This window comes from Mytilus galloprovincialis, chromosome 3, assembly GCF_965363235.1.
Source record: "Mytilus galloprovincialis chromosome 3, xbMytGall1.hap1.1, whole genome shotgun sequence".
In the NCBI taxonomy this organism is placed as follows: Eukaryota; Metazoa; Mollusca; class Bivalvia; order Mytilida; family Mytilidae; genus Mytilus; species Mytilus galloprovincialis.
The window spans coordinates 69725477-69743406 of record NC_134840.1 but is presented as its reverse complement, the minus strand read 5'-3'; the positions used below and the strand labels follow the sequence as shown (position 1 = coordinate 69743406).

At 31.1% G+C, this 17930-nt stretch overlaps 1 protein-coding gene across 4 annotated transcripts in view; it reads right to left on the bottom strand.

Moving 5' to 3' along the window:
* Positions 1-17930, bottom strand: part of LOC143068773 (uncharacterized) — an 86111-nt gene that overhangs the window by 47440 nt on the left and 20741 nt on the right. For all 4 annotated transcript variants that reach the window (XM_076243072.1, XM_076243070.1, XM_076243071.1 and 1 more), the window contains exons 3-5: positions 15733-15888; positions 6788-6986; positions 5709-5833 (exon numbers count right to left, since the gene is read on the bottom strand). In XM_076243072.1, the coding sequence (XP_076099187.1) occupies positions 5709-5833; positions 6788-6986; positions 15733-15888 (480 nt within the window). The remainder of the gene's footprint in view (positions 1-5708; positions 5834-6787; positions 6987-15732; positions 15889-17930) is intronic.

Here is a 17930-nt window from a genome sequence, read left to right as displayed (position 1 = left end):
ATTGTCATGTAAAGACTGAAGATTAAAGATTTGACAGTAAAAATATAAATTGCAGGAAAATAAAAGAATATGTTTCAATTCGAAATTTGTTGTTTTCAAGTACAAATTGCAGGAGCATCCTATTCTTTATTATATTTTTATCAATTAGCATCCTTTAATTCAATATCTGTGAAAGCATAGCTCTATTTCAAAATCTTATCTTACAATATACATAAATTTATGACCAAAACAAAAAAAACAAAAAAACCATAATTAATCTACATTCCTTATAAACAAAATTTTTTTTTTTTTATTGTATTTATATGTGTAGGAGAATGACCTTCAATTACATCAAAAATAACAATAACCCAACAGCATGTTTACTACTTTCATCAATATATTTGGTCCAGTAAAAAATGTTTTTGATTTATACATCTAATGGATAATATGTTTAACCTCAAGCTACTAAAATCTCATCAACCCATTAATAGTCTACTTAACTCATATTTTTTTCTGAAATAACACTCACATCAAAGCATTCTTTTATTTATTCTTAAAATGTTTTGTAAAAGTTTGGTCATGCTGATCATTTTTATATTTTTTTATAGTGCTACTTAAGTACACATTTGTTAAGTACATTTACATTCCAAGTTTTTACAAGCCAAATGCTAGCCAAAAAGACAGCTGGACTTACTTCCCTTTATTTTTATTTGAATTACTTCCCTTTTCCCACACTTTACTATTCTTCCAAAAAATAACAAGAGGCTCTCAAGAGCCTGAATCGCTCACCTGAATTTTTTTGGTTTAATCTCTCATCAATGATTATTTTGGCTTTTCAATTTATTTAAATGTTCTTTGAATCGTCCTATTTTCTTCAAAAACAAAAAAAAAATCATTTTCTCCTATGTTCTATTTTAGCCATAGGAGCTATGTTTCTTGACATACAAGGAAATGAAATATAAAATTTATACTAGATACTCTGAAACTCTGAAACTCATTTAGCCTAAGTTTGGCTGAAATTGATACAGCAGTTTCATAAGAGAAGATTTTTTAAAGTAAGTCAACATGATGAACAAATTGTGAAAAAAGTCTTTAAAGGGCAATAACTCCTAAAGAGGTCAATTGACAATTTTGGTCAAATTGACTTACTTTGCTGATCATATTTGCTGTTTACAGTTTATCTTTATCTATAATAATATTCAAGATAATGACCAAAAACTGCAAAATTTCCTTAAAATTACCAATTAAGTGGCAGCAACCCAACAATTGGATGTTTGATTCATCTGAAAATTTCAGGGCTGATAGATATTGACCTAATGAACATTTTTACTCCATGTCAGATTTGCTCTTAATGCTTTCGTTTTTGAGATATAAGCCAAAAACTGCATTTGACCCCTATGTTCTATTTTAAGTAACGGCGGCCATGTTTTTTGACGGATCAAAAATCAAAGCACACACTTTGTGCAGGATAATCTAAGGAACAACCATGCTAAGTTTTAACCAAATCCATTCAGTAGTTTCAGAGGAGAAGATTTTTTAAAGTTAGCAAATATGATGAACAAATTGTGAAAAATTGTCATTAAAGGACAATAACCCCTTAAGGGGTCAATTGACAATTTTGGTCATATTAACTTATTTGTAGATCTTACTTTGCTGATCTTTTTTGCTGTTTACAGTTTATCTTTATCTATAATAATATTCAAGATAATGACCAAAAACTGCAAAATTTCCTTAAAATTACCAATTAAGTGGCAGCAACCCAACAATGGTTTGTTTGATTCATCTGAAAATTTCAGGGCTGATAGATATTGACCTAATGAACATTTTTACTCCATGTCAGATTTGCTCTTAATGCTTTCGTTTTTGAGATATAAGCCAAAAACTGCATTTGACCCCTATGTTCTATTTTAAGTAACGGCGGCCATGTTTTTTGACGGATCAAAAATCAAAGCACACACTTTGTGCAGGATAATCTAAGGAACAACCATGCTAAGTTTTAACCAAATCCATTCAGTAGTTTCAGAGGAGAAGATTTTTTAAAGTTAGCAAATATGATGAACAAATTGTGAAAAATTGTCATTAAAGGACAATTACCCCTTAAGGGGTCAATTGACAATTTTGGTCATATTAACTTATTTGTAGATCTTACTTTGCTGATCTTTTTTGCTGTTTACAGTTTATCTTTATCTATAATAATATTCAAGATAATGACCAAAAACTGCAAAATTTCCTTAAAATTACCAATTAAGTGGCAGCAACCCAACAACTGGATGTTTGATTCATCTGAAAATTTCAGGGCTGATAGATATTGACCTAATGAACATTTTTACTCCATGTCAGATTTGCTCTTAATGCTTTCGTTTTTGAGATATAAGCCAAAAACTGCATTTGACCCCTATGTTCTATTTTAAGTAACGGCGGCCATGTTTTTTGACGGATCAAAAATCAAAGCACACACTTTGTGCAGGATAATCTAAGGAACAACCATGCTAAGTTTTAACCAAATCCATTCAGTAGTTTCAGAGGAGAAGATTTTTTAAAGTTAGCAAATATGATGAACAAATTGTGAAAAATTGTCATTAAAGGACAATAACCCCTTACGGGGTCAATTGACAATTTTGGTCATATTAACTTATTTGTAGATCTTACTTTGCTGATCTTTTTTGCTGTTTACAGTTTATCTTTATCTATAATAATATTCAAGATAATGACCAAAAACTGCAAAATTTCCTTAAAATTACCAATTAAGTGGCAGCAACCCAACAATGGTTTGTTTGATTCATCTGAAAATTTCAGGGCTGATAGATCTTGACCTAATGAACATTTTTACCCCATGTCAGATTTGCTCTAAATGCTTTCGTTTTTGAGATATAAGCCAAAAACTGCATTTGACCCCTATGTTCTATTTTAAGTAACGGCGGCCATGTTTTTTGACGGATCAAAAATCGAAGCGCACATTTTGTGCAGGATATACTAAGGAACAATCATGTTAAGTTTCATTCAAATCCATTCAGTAGTTTCAGAGGAGAAGATGTTTGAAAAATTGTTAACGACGACAGACGATGACGACGACGACGACGGACGCCAAGTGATGAGAAAAGCTCACATGGCCTTTTAGGCCAGGTGAGCTAATAAAAACTAAACACTTTTTTTATTTTTACCTCTAAAAGTTATGGATACAATGTATTTTATATTAGGTCAGGCCTCTTAAGCATTGTCAACCCAGTACCAGTACACTTAAATATCTTTATTTCTTATAAATAACCATGACAAAAAAGCATGCCTTTTTTTTTATCTTTATAAAAAATACATCATGCTGATCATTTATATCTTTTTTAGTGCTATTTAACTTTATTTAATAACATTTAGAAAGTACATAAATATAAAAATAATAAAAAAATGCAAATTTTTATCTGAAAACAAGTCAAGAGCTACAAGACAGTTATAAATAAAATATTGTTTGTTTCCCCAATCCTGCAAAAACAGTGCTACTCATAAAATTTTATTGTCAAATTTAAGTCTAATATTATTTTATCAATTTCTGATTTTCAGGCTTATAGGATCGTCCAATGTGGTTCAAGCTTTTTGGAAAAAATAAAATTATTTCCCTACCTTCCGACCCATACCTGGCTTGGCAGGGTTGGGATTGGGGAAACAAACAATATATTAATTTAGGCCTTTGACTTACTTCCCTTCAGTTTTGAATTGAGTTACTTCCCTTTTCCAATCTTAGAAGATGTGGTATACTATTTTCTCTCAAAATGAATATTGTTTTTATAAACAGGGTCAAAGTCTGCAGTAACAAAAAGATTCTTTAACTTGTCTGAATCTGTCTAAAATGTTGCTTATAAAATTCCCCATTTCAGAGACTAAATGACTTTAATTTATTCCAAAGTTTGTATACCAGAATAAAAATAAAATAATGGTGTCATTTTTAGGATTTCATTGACAACCAGGATGTTTTGGCTGATATTTTAGGAAAGGTTACCAATAGCCAGAGTTTCAGAAACAGTAAATTTCAGGGAAATATTGTAAAATCAATTTTATCAGCAGTATTTCTTATTCATACAACAAGTCTTAGGCATATCATCTCAATTTCTATCATAGATTTGTAAAACAATTTAAAACTTCTATGTATATGATGATATCCTGTTGCATATATAACAGGGATAATTTCGATTAAAAATAAATGTTCATATAATCATTGAAATTATAAGCTGCAGAAACCTCCACCACTTTTTCCAAGTTTTGTTTTCTACTAGCTCTCTACTATTGCCCACAAAGTCACCAAACCTTGAAAAAAGTTTAGATGCAAAACAAAGAAAATGAAAATAAAACATATATCCAGAAGATGCAAAGGATAAAATCCAGAGGATAAAAAAAAACTTTCAATAAGTAAAGAGTTGAATTACTCAATTCCAATTTAACTATCAATTAAAAAGTTTAAAACATATTGACAAATATCTCCAGACTTATATACTGTCTATTTATGTGTATACTTTTTGTCTACTTCTTGATAGCAAAATATCATAGCCAGTTTTCAATTATCTGAGATCCAGTCATTTATAGGACAAAAGCAAAGGTCAGTAAAATATTTTTGTAAGGCAAAACATTCTTCTACATTCATGGATAATTTGATAAGATCACTTCAGTTAATTACTTCTTGGTAAAGTACTTCGGTAACATGTTTTCTAGACTAAATATCTTATAAAAATCAGAGGACTTTGGAATCTTTTAAGCTGCATTTACACACAATTTGCATTGTGAAACAATCTTTTATGTTTTCACAATCATAACATTGGATTAAGCATTTAATAAGTATGCATGAAAATTTAAAGGTACACTGGTTCATGGTAAACATTTAGTGTATTAGTTGAATTGATTATTTTTATACTTGTAAATAATTGAAAGAAATATACTCAATGTAAAATGAGGATTTGATTTTCTTTTAAATTTCTCAAAATTCACTGTTTTAACATGAAATGAATTGAATGCCTATCTTGGTGCAATTACTCCCAGGTGGCAGGTACCAGTTTTGGTATACCAGAACATGTGTCCCACACAGAAATTTTGTTATAGTTAAGCATTGAGGTATATAAATGCATCATGTGGACTAAAAAAATAAATGAATGAAAATTCTAGGCTAGTGTACTACACAAGTAAGTAGTTGCATACACAGGTTGGGGATTTCGTTCACACATGGGTCCAATCAGATGTCAAAATTGTGGTCTCCTCACTTGACGGCATACAATCAAAGTGGGGAAAATATTCATTTTTTTGTAAACAAAAATATCTTGAGATTTTGATGGTAAGGATAGGGACAAGGCTCTTATTCACTTAATATCCTTTATCTCTTGCATTTTGCATAAAATTCTTGTCGGCTTTTAGCAGGATTCTGCAGGTGAACATTAGATAGGTATCAGAGCATCACATTTTTTGTCTTATTTGCAATGCATTTATAAATTTTGAAATCTCCATGCTGGACAGACACCAACATTTAAAGGTTTTCTATATATTTACATAAGCACGCACAAATCTTAGTTCCTTGAAACCATACATTTTATTTGTATATAAGCTTGAATGAATTTTTCAAGAAAATAAAATCATAAATCCATGAAATTCTAAAGATTTATTGTAAAATAACTGGTTTCTGCCACCCCAAGATAGGATGGGTTATTTCCCTTTACATGAATTCTGATTACCTCCCTTTGCCCATACATCCCACTTACCTGATGAATTTGCAGTAAGTGTAGAACTTCTTCATCATTGGTATTTGAGTGGAGTGTCAGCGAAAATAACTTTTGTTCAACTTCATCAAGCCATTGAGCCAATGATTTTAGATCCATTTGCATGTCTGAAAAAAGTGAAAAAGATTTCAAATTACCTCTCCATTACTAAAATGATAAATATTCTTTGCCAATCAACACAAAAACAGGTAGAAAGCATAGGTTCCTTTATAAAAAAAAAAAAGTCATTGGCACTAAGGATAGGACATTCATAATTGAATTTTGAACTATTTTCATTAGTTTGTTTAATTAGATTATACATGCTTTTTTCTTGTCATTATATAATGTTGTTTTTGTCACAAATCATATAAGTTGGTTTATATGGCAATAAAAAGTTTGATTTGATTGACTAATGAGGAGCTTTTTTTTACTGTGAATTCATTTTTTTTTCATTGGTACTAATAAGTAAATTTGTATTTTTCATGAATATTTGATATCAGGCTTTTAGTTTTGCCAAAGTCTTCCTTCATGCCCATGTAAATACATTGTTCACCAACTTCACATATATAAACCTTAGAGAACATTGATATCCCATGATTAAAGAATCAACAGCAGTTTTTTCATCCTTATCATTTTATCACGGATTAAAAAAAATCTATTCAAAACATAGTATGTATGAAATAGATTGCAAATTATTAAAAGATCCAATTTGCAAAACCATGTGTATATAAACAACGCTCAGCCATATCAAAGTTGTTTGTTATCATAAAAACAGAAAAGAACTGCATAGCCCTACTGTATTCACAATTTTTATCAGAGTAATATATCTACATAAAACAGATTCATCTACACTTTAAAAGGAAGAGCAAAATTGATTTCTCGTATGCGCTAGATCTTGATAATATTATGAAATCACATATTAATTGTTATTATTTCATCGCCAATTATTAATCATTTGAAGCTAGGAATCTATCCCACAATTGGTTGAGACTTAATTGTATAATATTAGCGCTACACTTATTGATTGTGTAATCGTAAACAATCTATGTAATTGTACAGAGACATCAATAGATCGTTATTACCTGCTATCATGCAATCAGTGTTTCTACTTATATCTTTACAGGATACAGCTTCCTCAACCACCTTCCACTGCTGGTGAAGGTGTTGTAGGCATGGGGTTACCTCCTCTTTAAACCCCGGGTGGCGCTCCACCAGCTGCTGGGCGTAGTCATTGATGAGGCGAAGTCTGGGAGATTGGTTCAAAAGTTCTTCTTGATCCTTCTGTTAAAAAGTAGAAACAGCACTTTACATATGTAATCGAATTATTCATAAACTCTTCAATATGCAATTAAAATTGATTTTCTGGCATAAATAATGCAATTTAGGGCTATATAACTGAGACGTCAATCAATACTGCACTGTTAATTGAATAATGCTACATGCAATTTTTGCATTAGGTTTTTGCAATTTTTTATGTGGGAAAATAATTATACAGGAATACATACATAGATTAACGGCACAGCTTATTGTTGATAAAACAAATTAGATTATTAAATTAAACTTTTTTTAAAGGGAATGCAAGTTCTCTATAAATAAAAATTGAAATAGCTTTAAACATTTAATAAGATTTTGCTTGTTATTACAATTTGTTGTAATGGCAGCATTTTTATTCATAAAGACTCTTTATTAAGATATTTTTGAAAAAATTTTGGCTGAAGGCTATTCCAGAAATAATGAATGGGGAGAGGGGAGGAGGAGTCAAAAGGCAAATTTTTACCACCCCATACATTAGATTTTAATTGAATATCTCATTTAATTTTTAAGGCTATCCATCAAATTTTAATATAAATGCCTTGTTTTCAGGATAAATTTAAAGGAATGCATGTACCGTTCCCAAAATTAAATGATGTCATACGTATGACACATAAGAGCACAATTATTTTTTTTTTATTTTGGTCTAATCATGTAATTAAAAGATATTAAATGACTATTACACCACAAGAATATAAACACAACAAAAATATGTCCTCAAAATTTCTTCCATCAACATGACAAAAACTCCTGACACATAAACACAAAATGACAAAATAAATCACTCTGTTATATAATTTGTGTTATGTAATAAAAAAATTTTTGGCACTGAATCATTAGTGTATTGATTTTTAGATGAACAGACATTCCTGGTTCAAGGAGAGCCATAACACAGCATTCTTGAAAATTTAATGTTACTACAAAATCAAGTAATTTCATCCCTGATGGCAGGAGGCATTAAATGTCTCAATTACGTTCAATAAATTTTAGAATGTTTATGATAATATTTTGTTTTTTGGATATTATACTTTTAATTTTATCAAATATAAGTTATTAGCATACATGGATATCTCAAGCAAAAACATGTTTGCATGATCATAAATTTCATGTCATTGGGATAACTAAAGAGTACATGTTTTGCATTATTAAGATAATAATTATATTATCTTAATGTAAGAAGATAAATAATATGTATATGAAAAAGAGCAGCAAGCATGGAAATCAAGGTTTCCTAGCATTTCAACATGCTTACAACATATGTCTATATAAAAAAGAAGATGTAGTATGATTGCCAATGAGACAACACTCCACATGAGACCAAATGACAGTTAAATTAACAACTAAAGGTCACCACATGGCCTTCAACAATGAGCAAAGACCATACCGCTTGTAAGCTATCAAGGCCCTGTAATAACAAAGTAAAACAATTCAAACAAGAAAACAAACGGCCTAATATTTTGTGCTGGAGCAGTCCCTTGCTTAATAATGAACAAGACAAAGTATAGTCAGCATATATTAAATGAGGATAAAAAGAGAAGAGGTGTATAAGTCTATTATACAGAGCTATGAAATGTGCAATGATAGCTCAGAAGCCACAATAAGAAAGTAACAGGATGTGATTGGTCACCAGATCTGGCCATGCTGCCATAAAATGTTCATGTAATATCATTGAGTCACACTCAGAATTCAACCAATCAAAATACTGGGTTTGGTGCTATGAGCAGAGTTTTGTATTCTTGATTACTGAGAAAATTTGCATGATCACCAAGTGCCCAGAACATTGCTTATTCAGTACAACTTGACAGCATAAAAATGTCATGCTTGCAAAAGAAGAATGCTGCAGCTATATCAGAAACCTGCTTCTTACAATGAAGTATCTAATATGCATTAATGTTTTCTTTAAGCTTACAGGCATCAAAAACAACTATGTTTGGCAAACTGATAATGGAACCGTACTGTTGATAGAGATATAGAGTTCATCCCCTTTTTTTGTTTGGTTCATGTCGCTCAGTCTTTAGTTCTATATGTTGTGTTTTGTAAGCTGTTGTATGTCTTTGGGTCATTTTTCATTTTTTTTGTCTGACAAGGCATTGTCAGTTTGCATTTGAATGTACATGTTGATATCTTTCCCTTCTCTTTTTCAACATACATCAAATTTGAGTGAGTATTTAAAATACCTTCCAGTACTCAGACATTTTGTTAATTAAAAGAGCCAGGTAAAAGACAGATCGCAATACAACATGTCACAGTAATGGCTGCTTCTGCATTGACTTTAATAAGAGTAATAGAAAAATTCCCTGCATAACTTTTATCTTGATGGAAAATCAGAATAATCAGCAATAAATATGCAAAAATAAAAACCTCATGAATATCTTTGGTCATTAAAATTGTAAAATCTGCTAAGAATGGACCACTTACTAGCAATAGCAGTTAAAAAGTTTATATTGTTATTATTTGCCATTTGAATACAGTCAAGACTGAAATAAAGTGCATCTAGCCATTATCACAAGTGTCTATCTCACTCTTTCTAGAAATAAATTAACACATATATGAAATAAAACCATTGAGCCAACAAAGTTAATGGGGAGAGACTGACAAATTTTTATTGATGTTTGAATGTGGGTTTTTTTTCAATATTTATAGTAATTATCTTTTATTTAGGACATTGATAAATGTCTAAGACTATATATTGTAACACTTGACCAGGATGCATTCAACTGTACGAAGCCATCATCCATGAAAATAATAGTTTAAATGTGGGTTTTTTTTCAATATTTATATCAATTATCTTTATTTAGGACATTTATAAATGGCTATATAAGGTAAAACTTGACAATGATGCATTCAATTGTACAAAGCCATCATCCATGAAAATAATAGCAATTAAAAATTTACACCAGTGTTTAAAATAAGATGAGAGTGCCATGGATACAGGTTTAAAAGTTCAAGTATGATTTACAATGTATAAACTTGGCATAACCCTGCAGCCATCATAATAAATCAGATTAAAAAATGTGATATCTAATTCATCATGTTTTCATATTCTTAATAACACAGTAAATAAATACATAATCCTTTGTCAAAACTTGCCAATTATTATAAAACCTTATAAGTATCATCAAAAGACTGTGAAATCTAATACCAACAAACCAAGTCAACTCTAGTTCATCTTTACTTTAAAAATTGGAAGGTGTTCAATTATCAGTGAAATTTCACACAAAACGTTGTGACCTTATGTATTACACATGTACTACGGAGGTTACACATTTTAAAGTATACATTTAGTAGAAAATGGTTGCTCCTTTCTTATCAAAATGTCTGTCTCAAGAAAGGGTTCTTCGTCAATTTTATTCCAGTATTATACATATATAACAGATGTTATTCGGCCATACACTAGAATAAAGACTTTCACTACATTGACCTAAATTTGTCATTGGATCACCTTCAAATGTGTGAAAAACAATCCTTTTTAACTGTGATGTCAAATGTTTTTGGTTGTGACCTTAAAAAATTCATGAGAAAAACTTTCATTTTTCTTGAATAGGAGACTATAACACATGTATAACTTGAATTATGTGTATAATATAGGCAGACTCCGTTTGGATTAGGAGTACTCAGAAATACTTCATAATTCAGTGCTTTTATAAAATATTTGAAGCATTGGCCTAGATTTTTAATACATTTTTTTTAGATATATATATATAAGGCATCAAGTTCATTGTTCAGATTTCCAGTTAAGAGAATCCAAATACAAGTGTAATAGCATTTGCATATAAATGAAAGCTATTTCAATATAGAAACAATGTATTTACAAAAAATATTGAAAATACAGAAAGTACCATGTCTTTTTTTTTTTGCTGTGGTTCTTTACTCCAGAAACATGATCAATCAAACATTCTAAAGAATCAAATCAGGTCAAATTTTTTTTTATAATTAGCTGTTGTAACTATCAAAAGTATATTGGCCACAAATTGACAACATTTGTTAGTGACTAACAAACAGTCAGACAATCAGTTGCAAACTATGAAGGCTTGAAGCAGAAATTGAAAGTGACTGTCAAAGGAAGAGACCAAGTTCAAAGATAAACAGTTGCTAGGGGGAAAATTGCATTTAATTAACAGCAAGACTAGGAAGACTAATAAAATTGAGAATGGAAATGGGGAATGTGTCAAAGAGACAACAACCCGACCAAATAAAAAACAACAGCAGAGGGTCACCAACAGGTCTTCAATGTAGCGAGAAATTCCCGCACCCGGAGGCGTCCTTCAGCTGGCCCCTAAACAAATATATACTAGTCCAGTGATAACGAATGACTTCATTTTATCTTGAAAATTTTAAGACCTTATGAGAAGAAAATGTCTGACCAACTTTGCTAGGTGAAAAATTAGCCTAGTGGTAATGAAGAAGTGGACAGGAAGTTTGCCATTTGATAATGTTTGGTAAAACAAAGTTCTGATTAGATAAAAACCAACTTCTTTAAATCACAAGAAAATAAACCACTTGGTTTATTTGGCCTGACATGCAACAAGTTTTTAATTTTAAAGCAACATGTAATTTTCCATGGATTTTTGTTGGTCTAGCAAAATGCAATTAATTTCACTGTGGTAATATTTCAGTCTGGACATAGTCCATTATAAGTAGTGTCAACTTTCTAATGAACAACATGTTCTATCCACATTTATCATAGACATATGCTGCTCTCTTGTAATTTGTCTAAATAATGACCACTGTAAACATGCCCATAAAAGGGGAGATAACTTTGACATTAATCCTCTGAAAGATTATTAATTGCCTATAAATTTCGTTTTACAGTTAGATCAATATGTTCAGCATCTGTTTGTGTATTTCTAAGGTATCTGTAGCAATTCAGCCACCAGCAAGATAATCTATGTATCAACAGATCTTGTAGGGGAGGAGAAATTGACAGATAAGAATACAACAATTTTATATTAAATCTATTTACAGAAATTTATCTATGATATTCAACATTGATTTCTCTGATTTTAAAATTCATGAAATTGCTTATATTGGTATACATGTAACTTACCAACCTGGGTATTTTGCGAATTCTCAATTTGGTACAGTATTGTTTTTTTGAAAATAACTTACATGTAGGAATCTTCCTATCTTTATAATGATTGCTAGTAAGAAACTTTTGATATTTAATTGAATTTAGGTCAATTTTATCACTTTAAAAATTATAGCATTTCAGAAATGATAAATATCTATTGGCTTATTTTTCAAATGGGGGAAATGCTCATCCCACATGATCTTAAATTTTCGAGATAATATGAAATCTAAGTCTTGCTGTTAATAAAATCCTCATTTTGGAGCCTCAATTTCAAGTTAAGAATCATCTCATCACATGACATTTCTCTCTCTCAACATGATGTAAATTTATAAACTACTAATCAGGTTAATGTAGAACAAGTTACTGAGACATCAATCTTGACTATGCAGAGATGGAAAGGTAATGGGGACCCATATGTCAGATAAAATCTATCTAATGAAAATTACTTGTAATCATTTCTAGGTGGATTAACTTGAGATTGTATGGGCTATTTTCTTAACCCAATCTGACTTGATAACAGCAATATATTTGTGTAATAAAATAACATGCTTCACACACAGTTCATTACTTTCCATGATGTTAATTATAATACACTGGAGTAATTAAATCACACAACCATATAATTGATGTAAGAATGTGGAATATATTAAATTTTCGAAGAACACTGGCACCAACACTACAACTTGATGGACTAACCATGATTTTGATGGATGCTAAATACCTTAATGTCCAACGGCAAATATAACATGCATTTTTAGGAATTTAATATGTAATATGTTACAATGTCAAATAAATCTAATATAGATGAATATGCCCAGCCAGAAATGTAACATACTAGATCACAATATAACAGCCTGTTTAAATAGAGACTTTCATTCTCAATTTTATTTCACTCTTATTTTGACTTCAACTTGTCAAGATTTTTGCTCTCACTCAAGTACAATATATAAAAGTAAGAAGATGTGGTATGATGGCTATGAGACAAATCTCCACAAAAGACCATGAAAGACCAAATGACTTAGAGGTTAAAAACTATAGGGAGTGTATGGCCTTCAACAATGAGCAAAAACTCACACCATAGAGTCAGCAATACTTTGCTTAGCCTATAGCTAGAGACAACAAAATAACTTTAGAGTTTGGTAAGACTAATGTGAAGATAAAACTAACAACCTGTCATAATTAACGCAAGCATTCTTTAACAAACCACTACTGCATTGATAGACTGAAGGTGTTCACTAATGAGATGGAATACAAAAAAGTCAAAATAGTAAATGCAGCTTTTATGCTGATTTTTCCATGATAACTATAATCATCATGATCATAGACCTACATATAAATATATATTAAACCTGATGATCAAAGAATGTCTACAAGACAAAATCATGTAAAGGAAAGACGGAACACAAAAACAACATCATTAATTGGCTTTTAGCACATACAATTCAATTATTAAATATGTTGTACTATATTGAATTAATTTGGAATTCCATAAAATAATTGCATCTATGTAAAGACAACAGATCTTCATTTTGAAAATAAGAAAGCTTACAAACCATGAGAAAAGAGTAAAGTGAGATGAAACAATATTTAACATAAAAATTATCTTTCAACAAAATAACCAGCCAACATACAGCTGATTTCAAAAGAAGATAGTTGTTGAAAACACTATTCATCTTAGATAAAGGAGGATAGTCATACGATTGACTTCGTAAATATGTATGTACAAATTATGAGATGGAAAAAAGCTAAAGGAATGTCATGCATTGATGCACATATCAGGAAGTTGTACATGTCTCCAAACTGACTTGTTGTAAACATTCGTGAGAAAAATTTCAAATCAGAAATGTGTTATAACCTTGACATGTAATTCTTCAAAAAAATATATTTGTCTTTGATGAAAGACTCCGCCATTTTTTCTTAGCTATATTAAATAAGTATTTAAACATCTTCAAAGAATAAGTTTTGTAAAGAAGCTGCAACAAAGACCTCCTATTTCTTTCTGCATCAATAATTCCTTTTTGTAATGTAAGATATGCCAGAGTCTATCTATTCATCTTTGCCTATTTACATTATAATAATAAATAAAACACCAGTAAGTCTAAACACTATGCTCTTCATCAACCCTAACTACAGACAATGGTATGATATAATATGATCATCTTCTATTAAGTGCTTCTCTAAAGTGTTTTAGATTTCCCCAATGTCTTACATGTTACGTAATATCCTCTTACTGATAAATGTGTGATTATGAGTGTATATGTATGTATGTACCTGTATTACATGTATTAGTAAGCATTTTAGAAGATTTCTAACCTAAATTCAGATTTTTTTATGAGCCTTCAATACATATTACTGGTCGTTATATATCTGTGTGACCTTATTTAGTAGGCTAAGAGATTTTTACAAGAATATATAGGTAAAGAGAGATGTTCATATATTCCATTAATGAAAGTAAAACTATAAAACCTTGATGTCTTTTTAGTGTGATTTTAGGTTGCTGTCGCACTGATATCTCCCTGAACATTTCTTCTCATTTGATAACATACACCTTCTCTGAACTGACAAAAGTTTATGATTCAATTTTGCCACTTCTAATTCATACATAAGTAGATTATTATTCAAAAGCCTTCTAGCCTGTCTGCAATGATTATGAATGATTAAAAGTACTTGTATGCCAGAAAAATGTAACATAAACTACCTGTCTGCACCTGTGCAAGTGCTTTCTGAGATTTAAACATTCTTGCAAATGTGCATACCACAGAGAATTTGACTTCCACTATTGTACATAGCTACTTATCAATTTTCATGAATTTCATTGGTACAGATGAACCTCGAAATAAAATGTTTAACGAATAACAAATTTTCTAGAGGCTTGTATTTTGACATTAGCAAAACCACCAAATTAAATATCCACGAACATGAAAGATTTCCTAAATCCACGAAAATTGGTACCCACGTAAATAAAAGAATCCACAGTAACTATTAGTACATTTTCCTGGTATGAAACAAAATCTGAATGGGATTTGTAGAAAGGAGAAAAATGGGCATAAAGTAAAGAATGATGAAATGACCTAGAAAATTTCACAATACAGAAATGAATAATACTGTCCAGTATATCTATGTATCAGTACTTCTGTGAAAAGACCAGCATTAAAGTACAATTGTACATGTACTCTTTTTAAAACAAGTACCCATCAGAGATTATCTGATTTCCACTTGATTTCTTGTATAGAAAGAAGTGTCATGAAGTCATTATAGACTGCTTGCTTGCAAGAAAATTCAAGCATGATTTAAGCTTTGATAGACAAGAAGCGCATAAGCAGCTTACAATATTTAAGCCTTTATGTACTAGGTAATAGAGTGCATATATTAAAGGTGTTTCAGTAAATTTTTCCAATGGTGAATTTTTATAATGAATGCTGGTGATTGTGTGCAATTTACTCTGAAATATCTCTGTATATTCCATAAGTAACGAAGTATAAATGGCTAGGTCCTAAATCAGAGTGTTGAAATTCCAATCATTTTTTAAAAGAGTCGTTTTCTAAGCCCCAGCATAAGTGTGTTTTAACTGTATCCCTTGTGTGAAGTAATTCTGTACCTGAACAACAGATCTCCCATCAATACTTGTTATACAAGAGTAATTACCTGAACTAAATACTTCTCCGATAGCATCAGACTACCTGTTGATTTCTGGGTAGTCTGCAGCACCTGAGCTAACCATGATGTTAGCTCATGATACTGTTTACGAAATTCTGTTAGCGAAACTTTATTGTTCTCACCAGACGTTTCTTCATCAGAAGTCTGAAAAAGAAAGATTACAAAATATGGAATTCTACCTTGACATGGAAATAAATAATTAAGTTCTGTTAACTTTTTAATCCCTGCTGTATTTTATTATTGTAGGATGATGGTTCTGATTAAAAATCGGTCAACCACAACAAATCAATCAGCAGGATTAATGGCAGACACTTTTAATATTTCATAATTCTATCACAAGACAATATTGATGATCTAGAATGATGACACAACATAAAATCTATATATCTAATTTAAGCTTAATAGTACATGTTATAACAATATATCCATCACTCAAGAGAGTCATGACAAATAAGCTTCGTTAAGCACTATTTCCTTTTATAGTGACAATAAGACATTATCTTATAACTTCTACAATCTTTTTAAGTTTGCTAATTATTTTTATCATGTCATACAATACTAGAAAGAGTATTTTGCTCCAAATATTTAACCTATAAACCAGTGACTTGTTGATCTATCTATTCTTGTTTTTCAATTTCTTGTGAAAGGAATGACTTCAAATTCACCACATGTACCTATTAGAAGCCTTAGTCTGCTAAGGGAACCCAAAGTACTAATCTATTAGGCCCATATCATTCAATATGGTAGAAACCAAAATGATAGGAAATGGCTTCTTCCTTGCTTCACAAAATCAAGATAGCTACTGTATAAACAGTCTTGCCAGATATTTGGCTTCTACTGTAAGAATTGAAATGTTTTATACATGTATCTGCAGGCAAACATCTGTTTATTGTTTTTCAAAACGTATGATATGAGTATGCAACACAGGAGTAACTTTTACCAGGTATGCTTAATACCAAAAGTCTGGAAAGCCAAAAGTTGACATAATTATGATATTAAACTACTAAAAGGGTCTTAACAGTAAGTACTGTCTAAACTGTCTCACATAAACTTTGGAGGAGCTTGTTGGAAGTTGTTTTAGAAAATTAAGTATGGTAATTTCAAGAACTTCTGACATCAGACTCGGATTTCTCTTGAACTGAATTTTAATGTGCGTATTGTTATGCGTTTACTTTACTACATTGGTTAGAGGTATAGGGGGAGGGTTGAGATCTCACAAACATGTTTAACCCCGCCGCATTTTTGCGCCTGTCCCAAGTCAGGAGCCTCTGGCCTTTGTTAGTCTTATATTATTTTAATTTTAGTTTCTTGTGTACAATTTGGAAATTAGTATGGCGTTCATTATCACTGGACTAGTATATATTTGTTTAGGGGCCAGCTGAAGGACGCCTCCGGGTGCGGGAATTTCTCGCTACATTGAAGACCTGTTGGTGACCCTCTGCTGTTGTTTTTTATTTGGGCGGGTTGTTGTCTCTTTGACACATTCCCCATTTCCATTCTCAATTTTATTTACAGTAACAAGTTGATGCTTGTTCATATGTCTGTGTAAAGTTTCTTTAGCTTTATAAACATGCATGCTTTATTCGAGGATCTGATTCTTATACATTCTTGTACAGCGACATGTACATTTCTAGAAATTCTTTATTAAGCACTAAATAACTTTGTGGTACCACCTCCTCATATAATGTTTATGAAATTGGTATGATATATATATGTTTGTATGTTTGTGTATAACAAATTTGTATTGTCTTGGTATCAATCCTGTAATTTTGGATTTTAAACCAATAAAAATTACTTAGGCAATATAGGAAAGGTGTACTGACATAAGTAGTCTCTAAACACATTAGCTCCATGGAGCTTTCGTTAGTAGAAGCCATATTAACTATGTGTATCAGTGAGAAAAATGTAAAAGCATAAAAATATAGTATATACCAATACACATAATTAACAGCGCCTGGTGATGTTTGATAGCCTGACCGGTTTCGGTCCATAAAGGACCTTCATCAGAGGCAGAATGGTGGATTAATGTTTGCACCCTATTTATATAGATATGGTAACCGGCGGTTGAGTTAACCGGCGGTTGGGTTAATCGGCGGTTGGGTTAACCGGCGGTTGAGTTAACCGGCGGTTGAGTTGACCGGCGGTTGAGTTAACCGGCGGTTGAGTTAACCGGCGGTTGAGTTTAC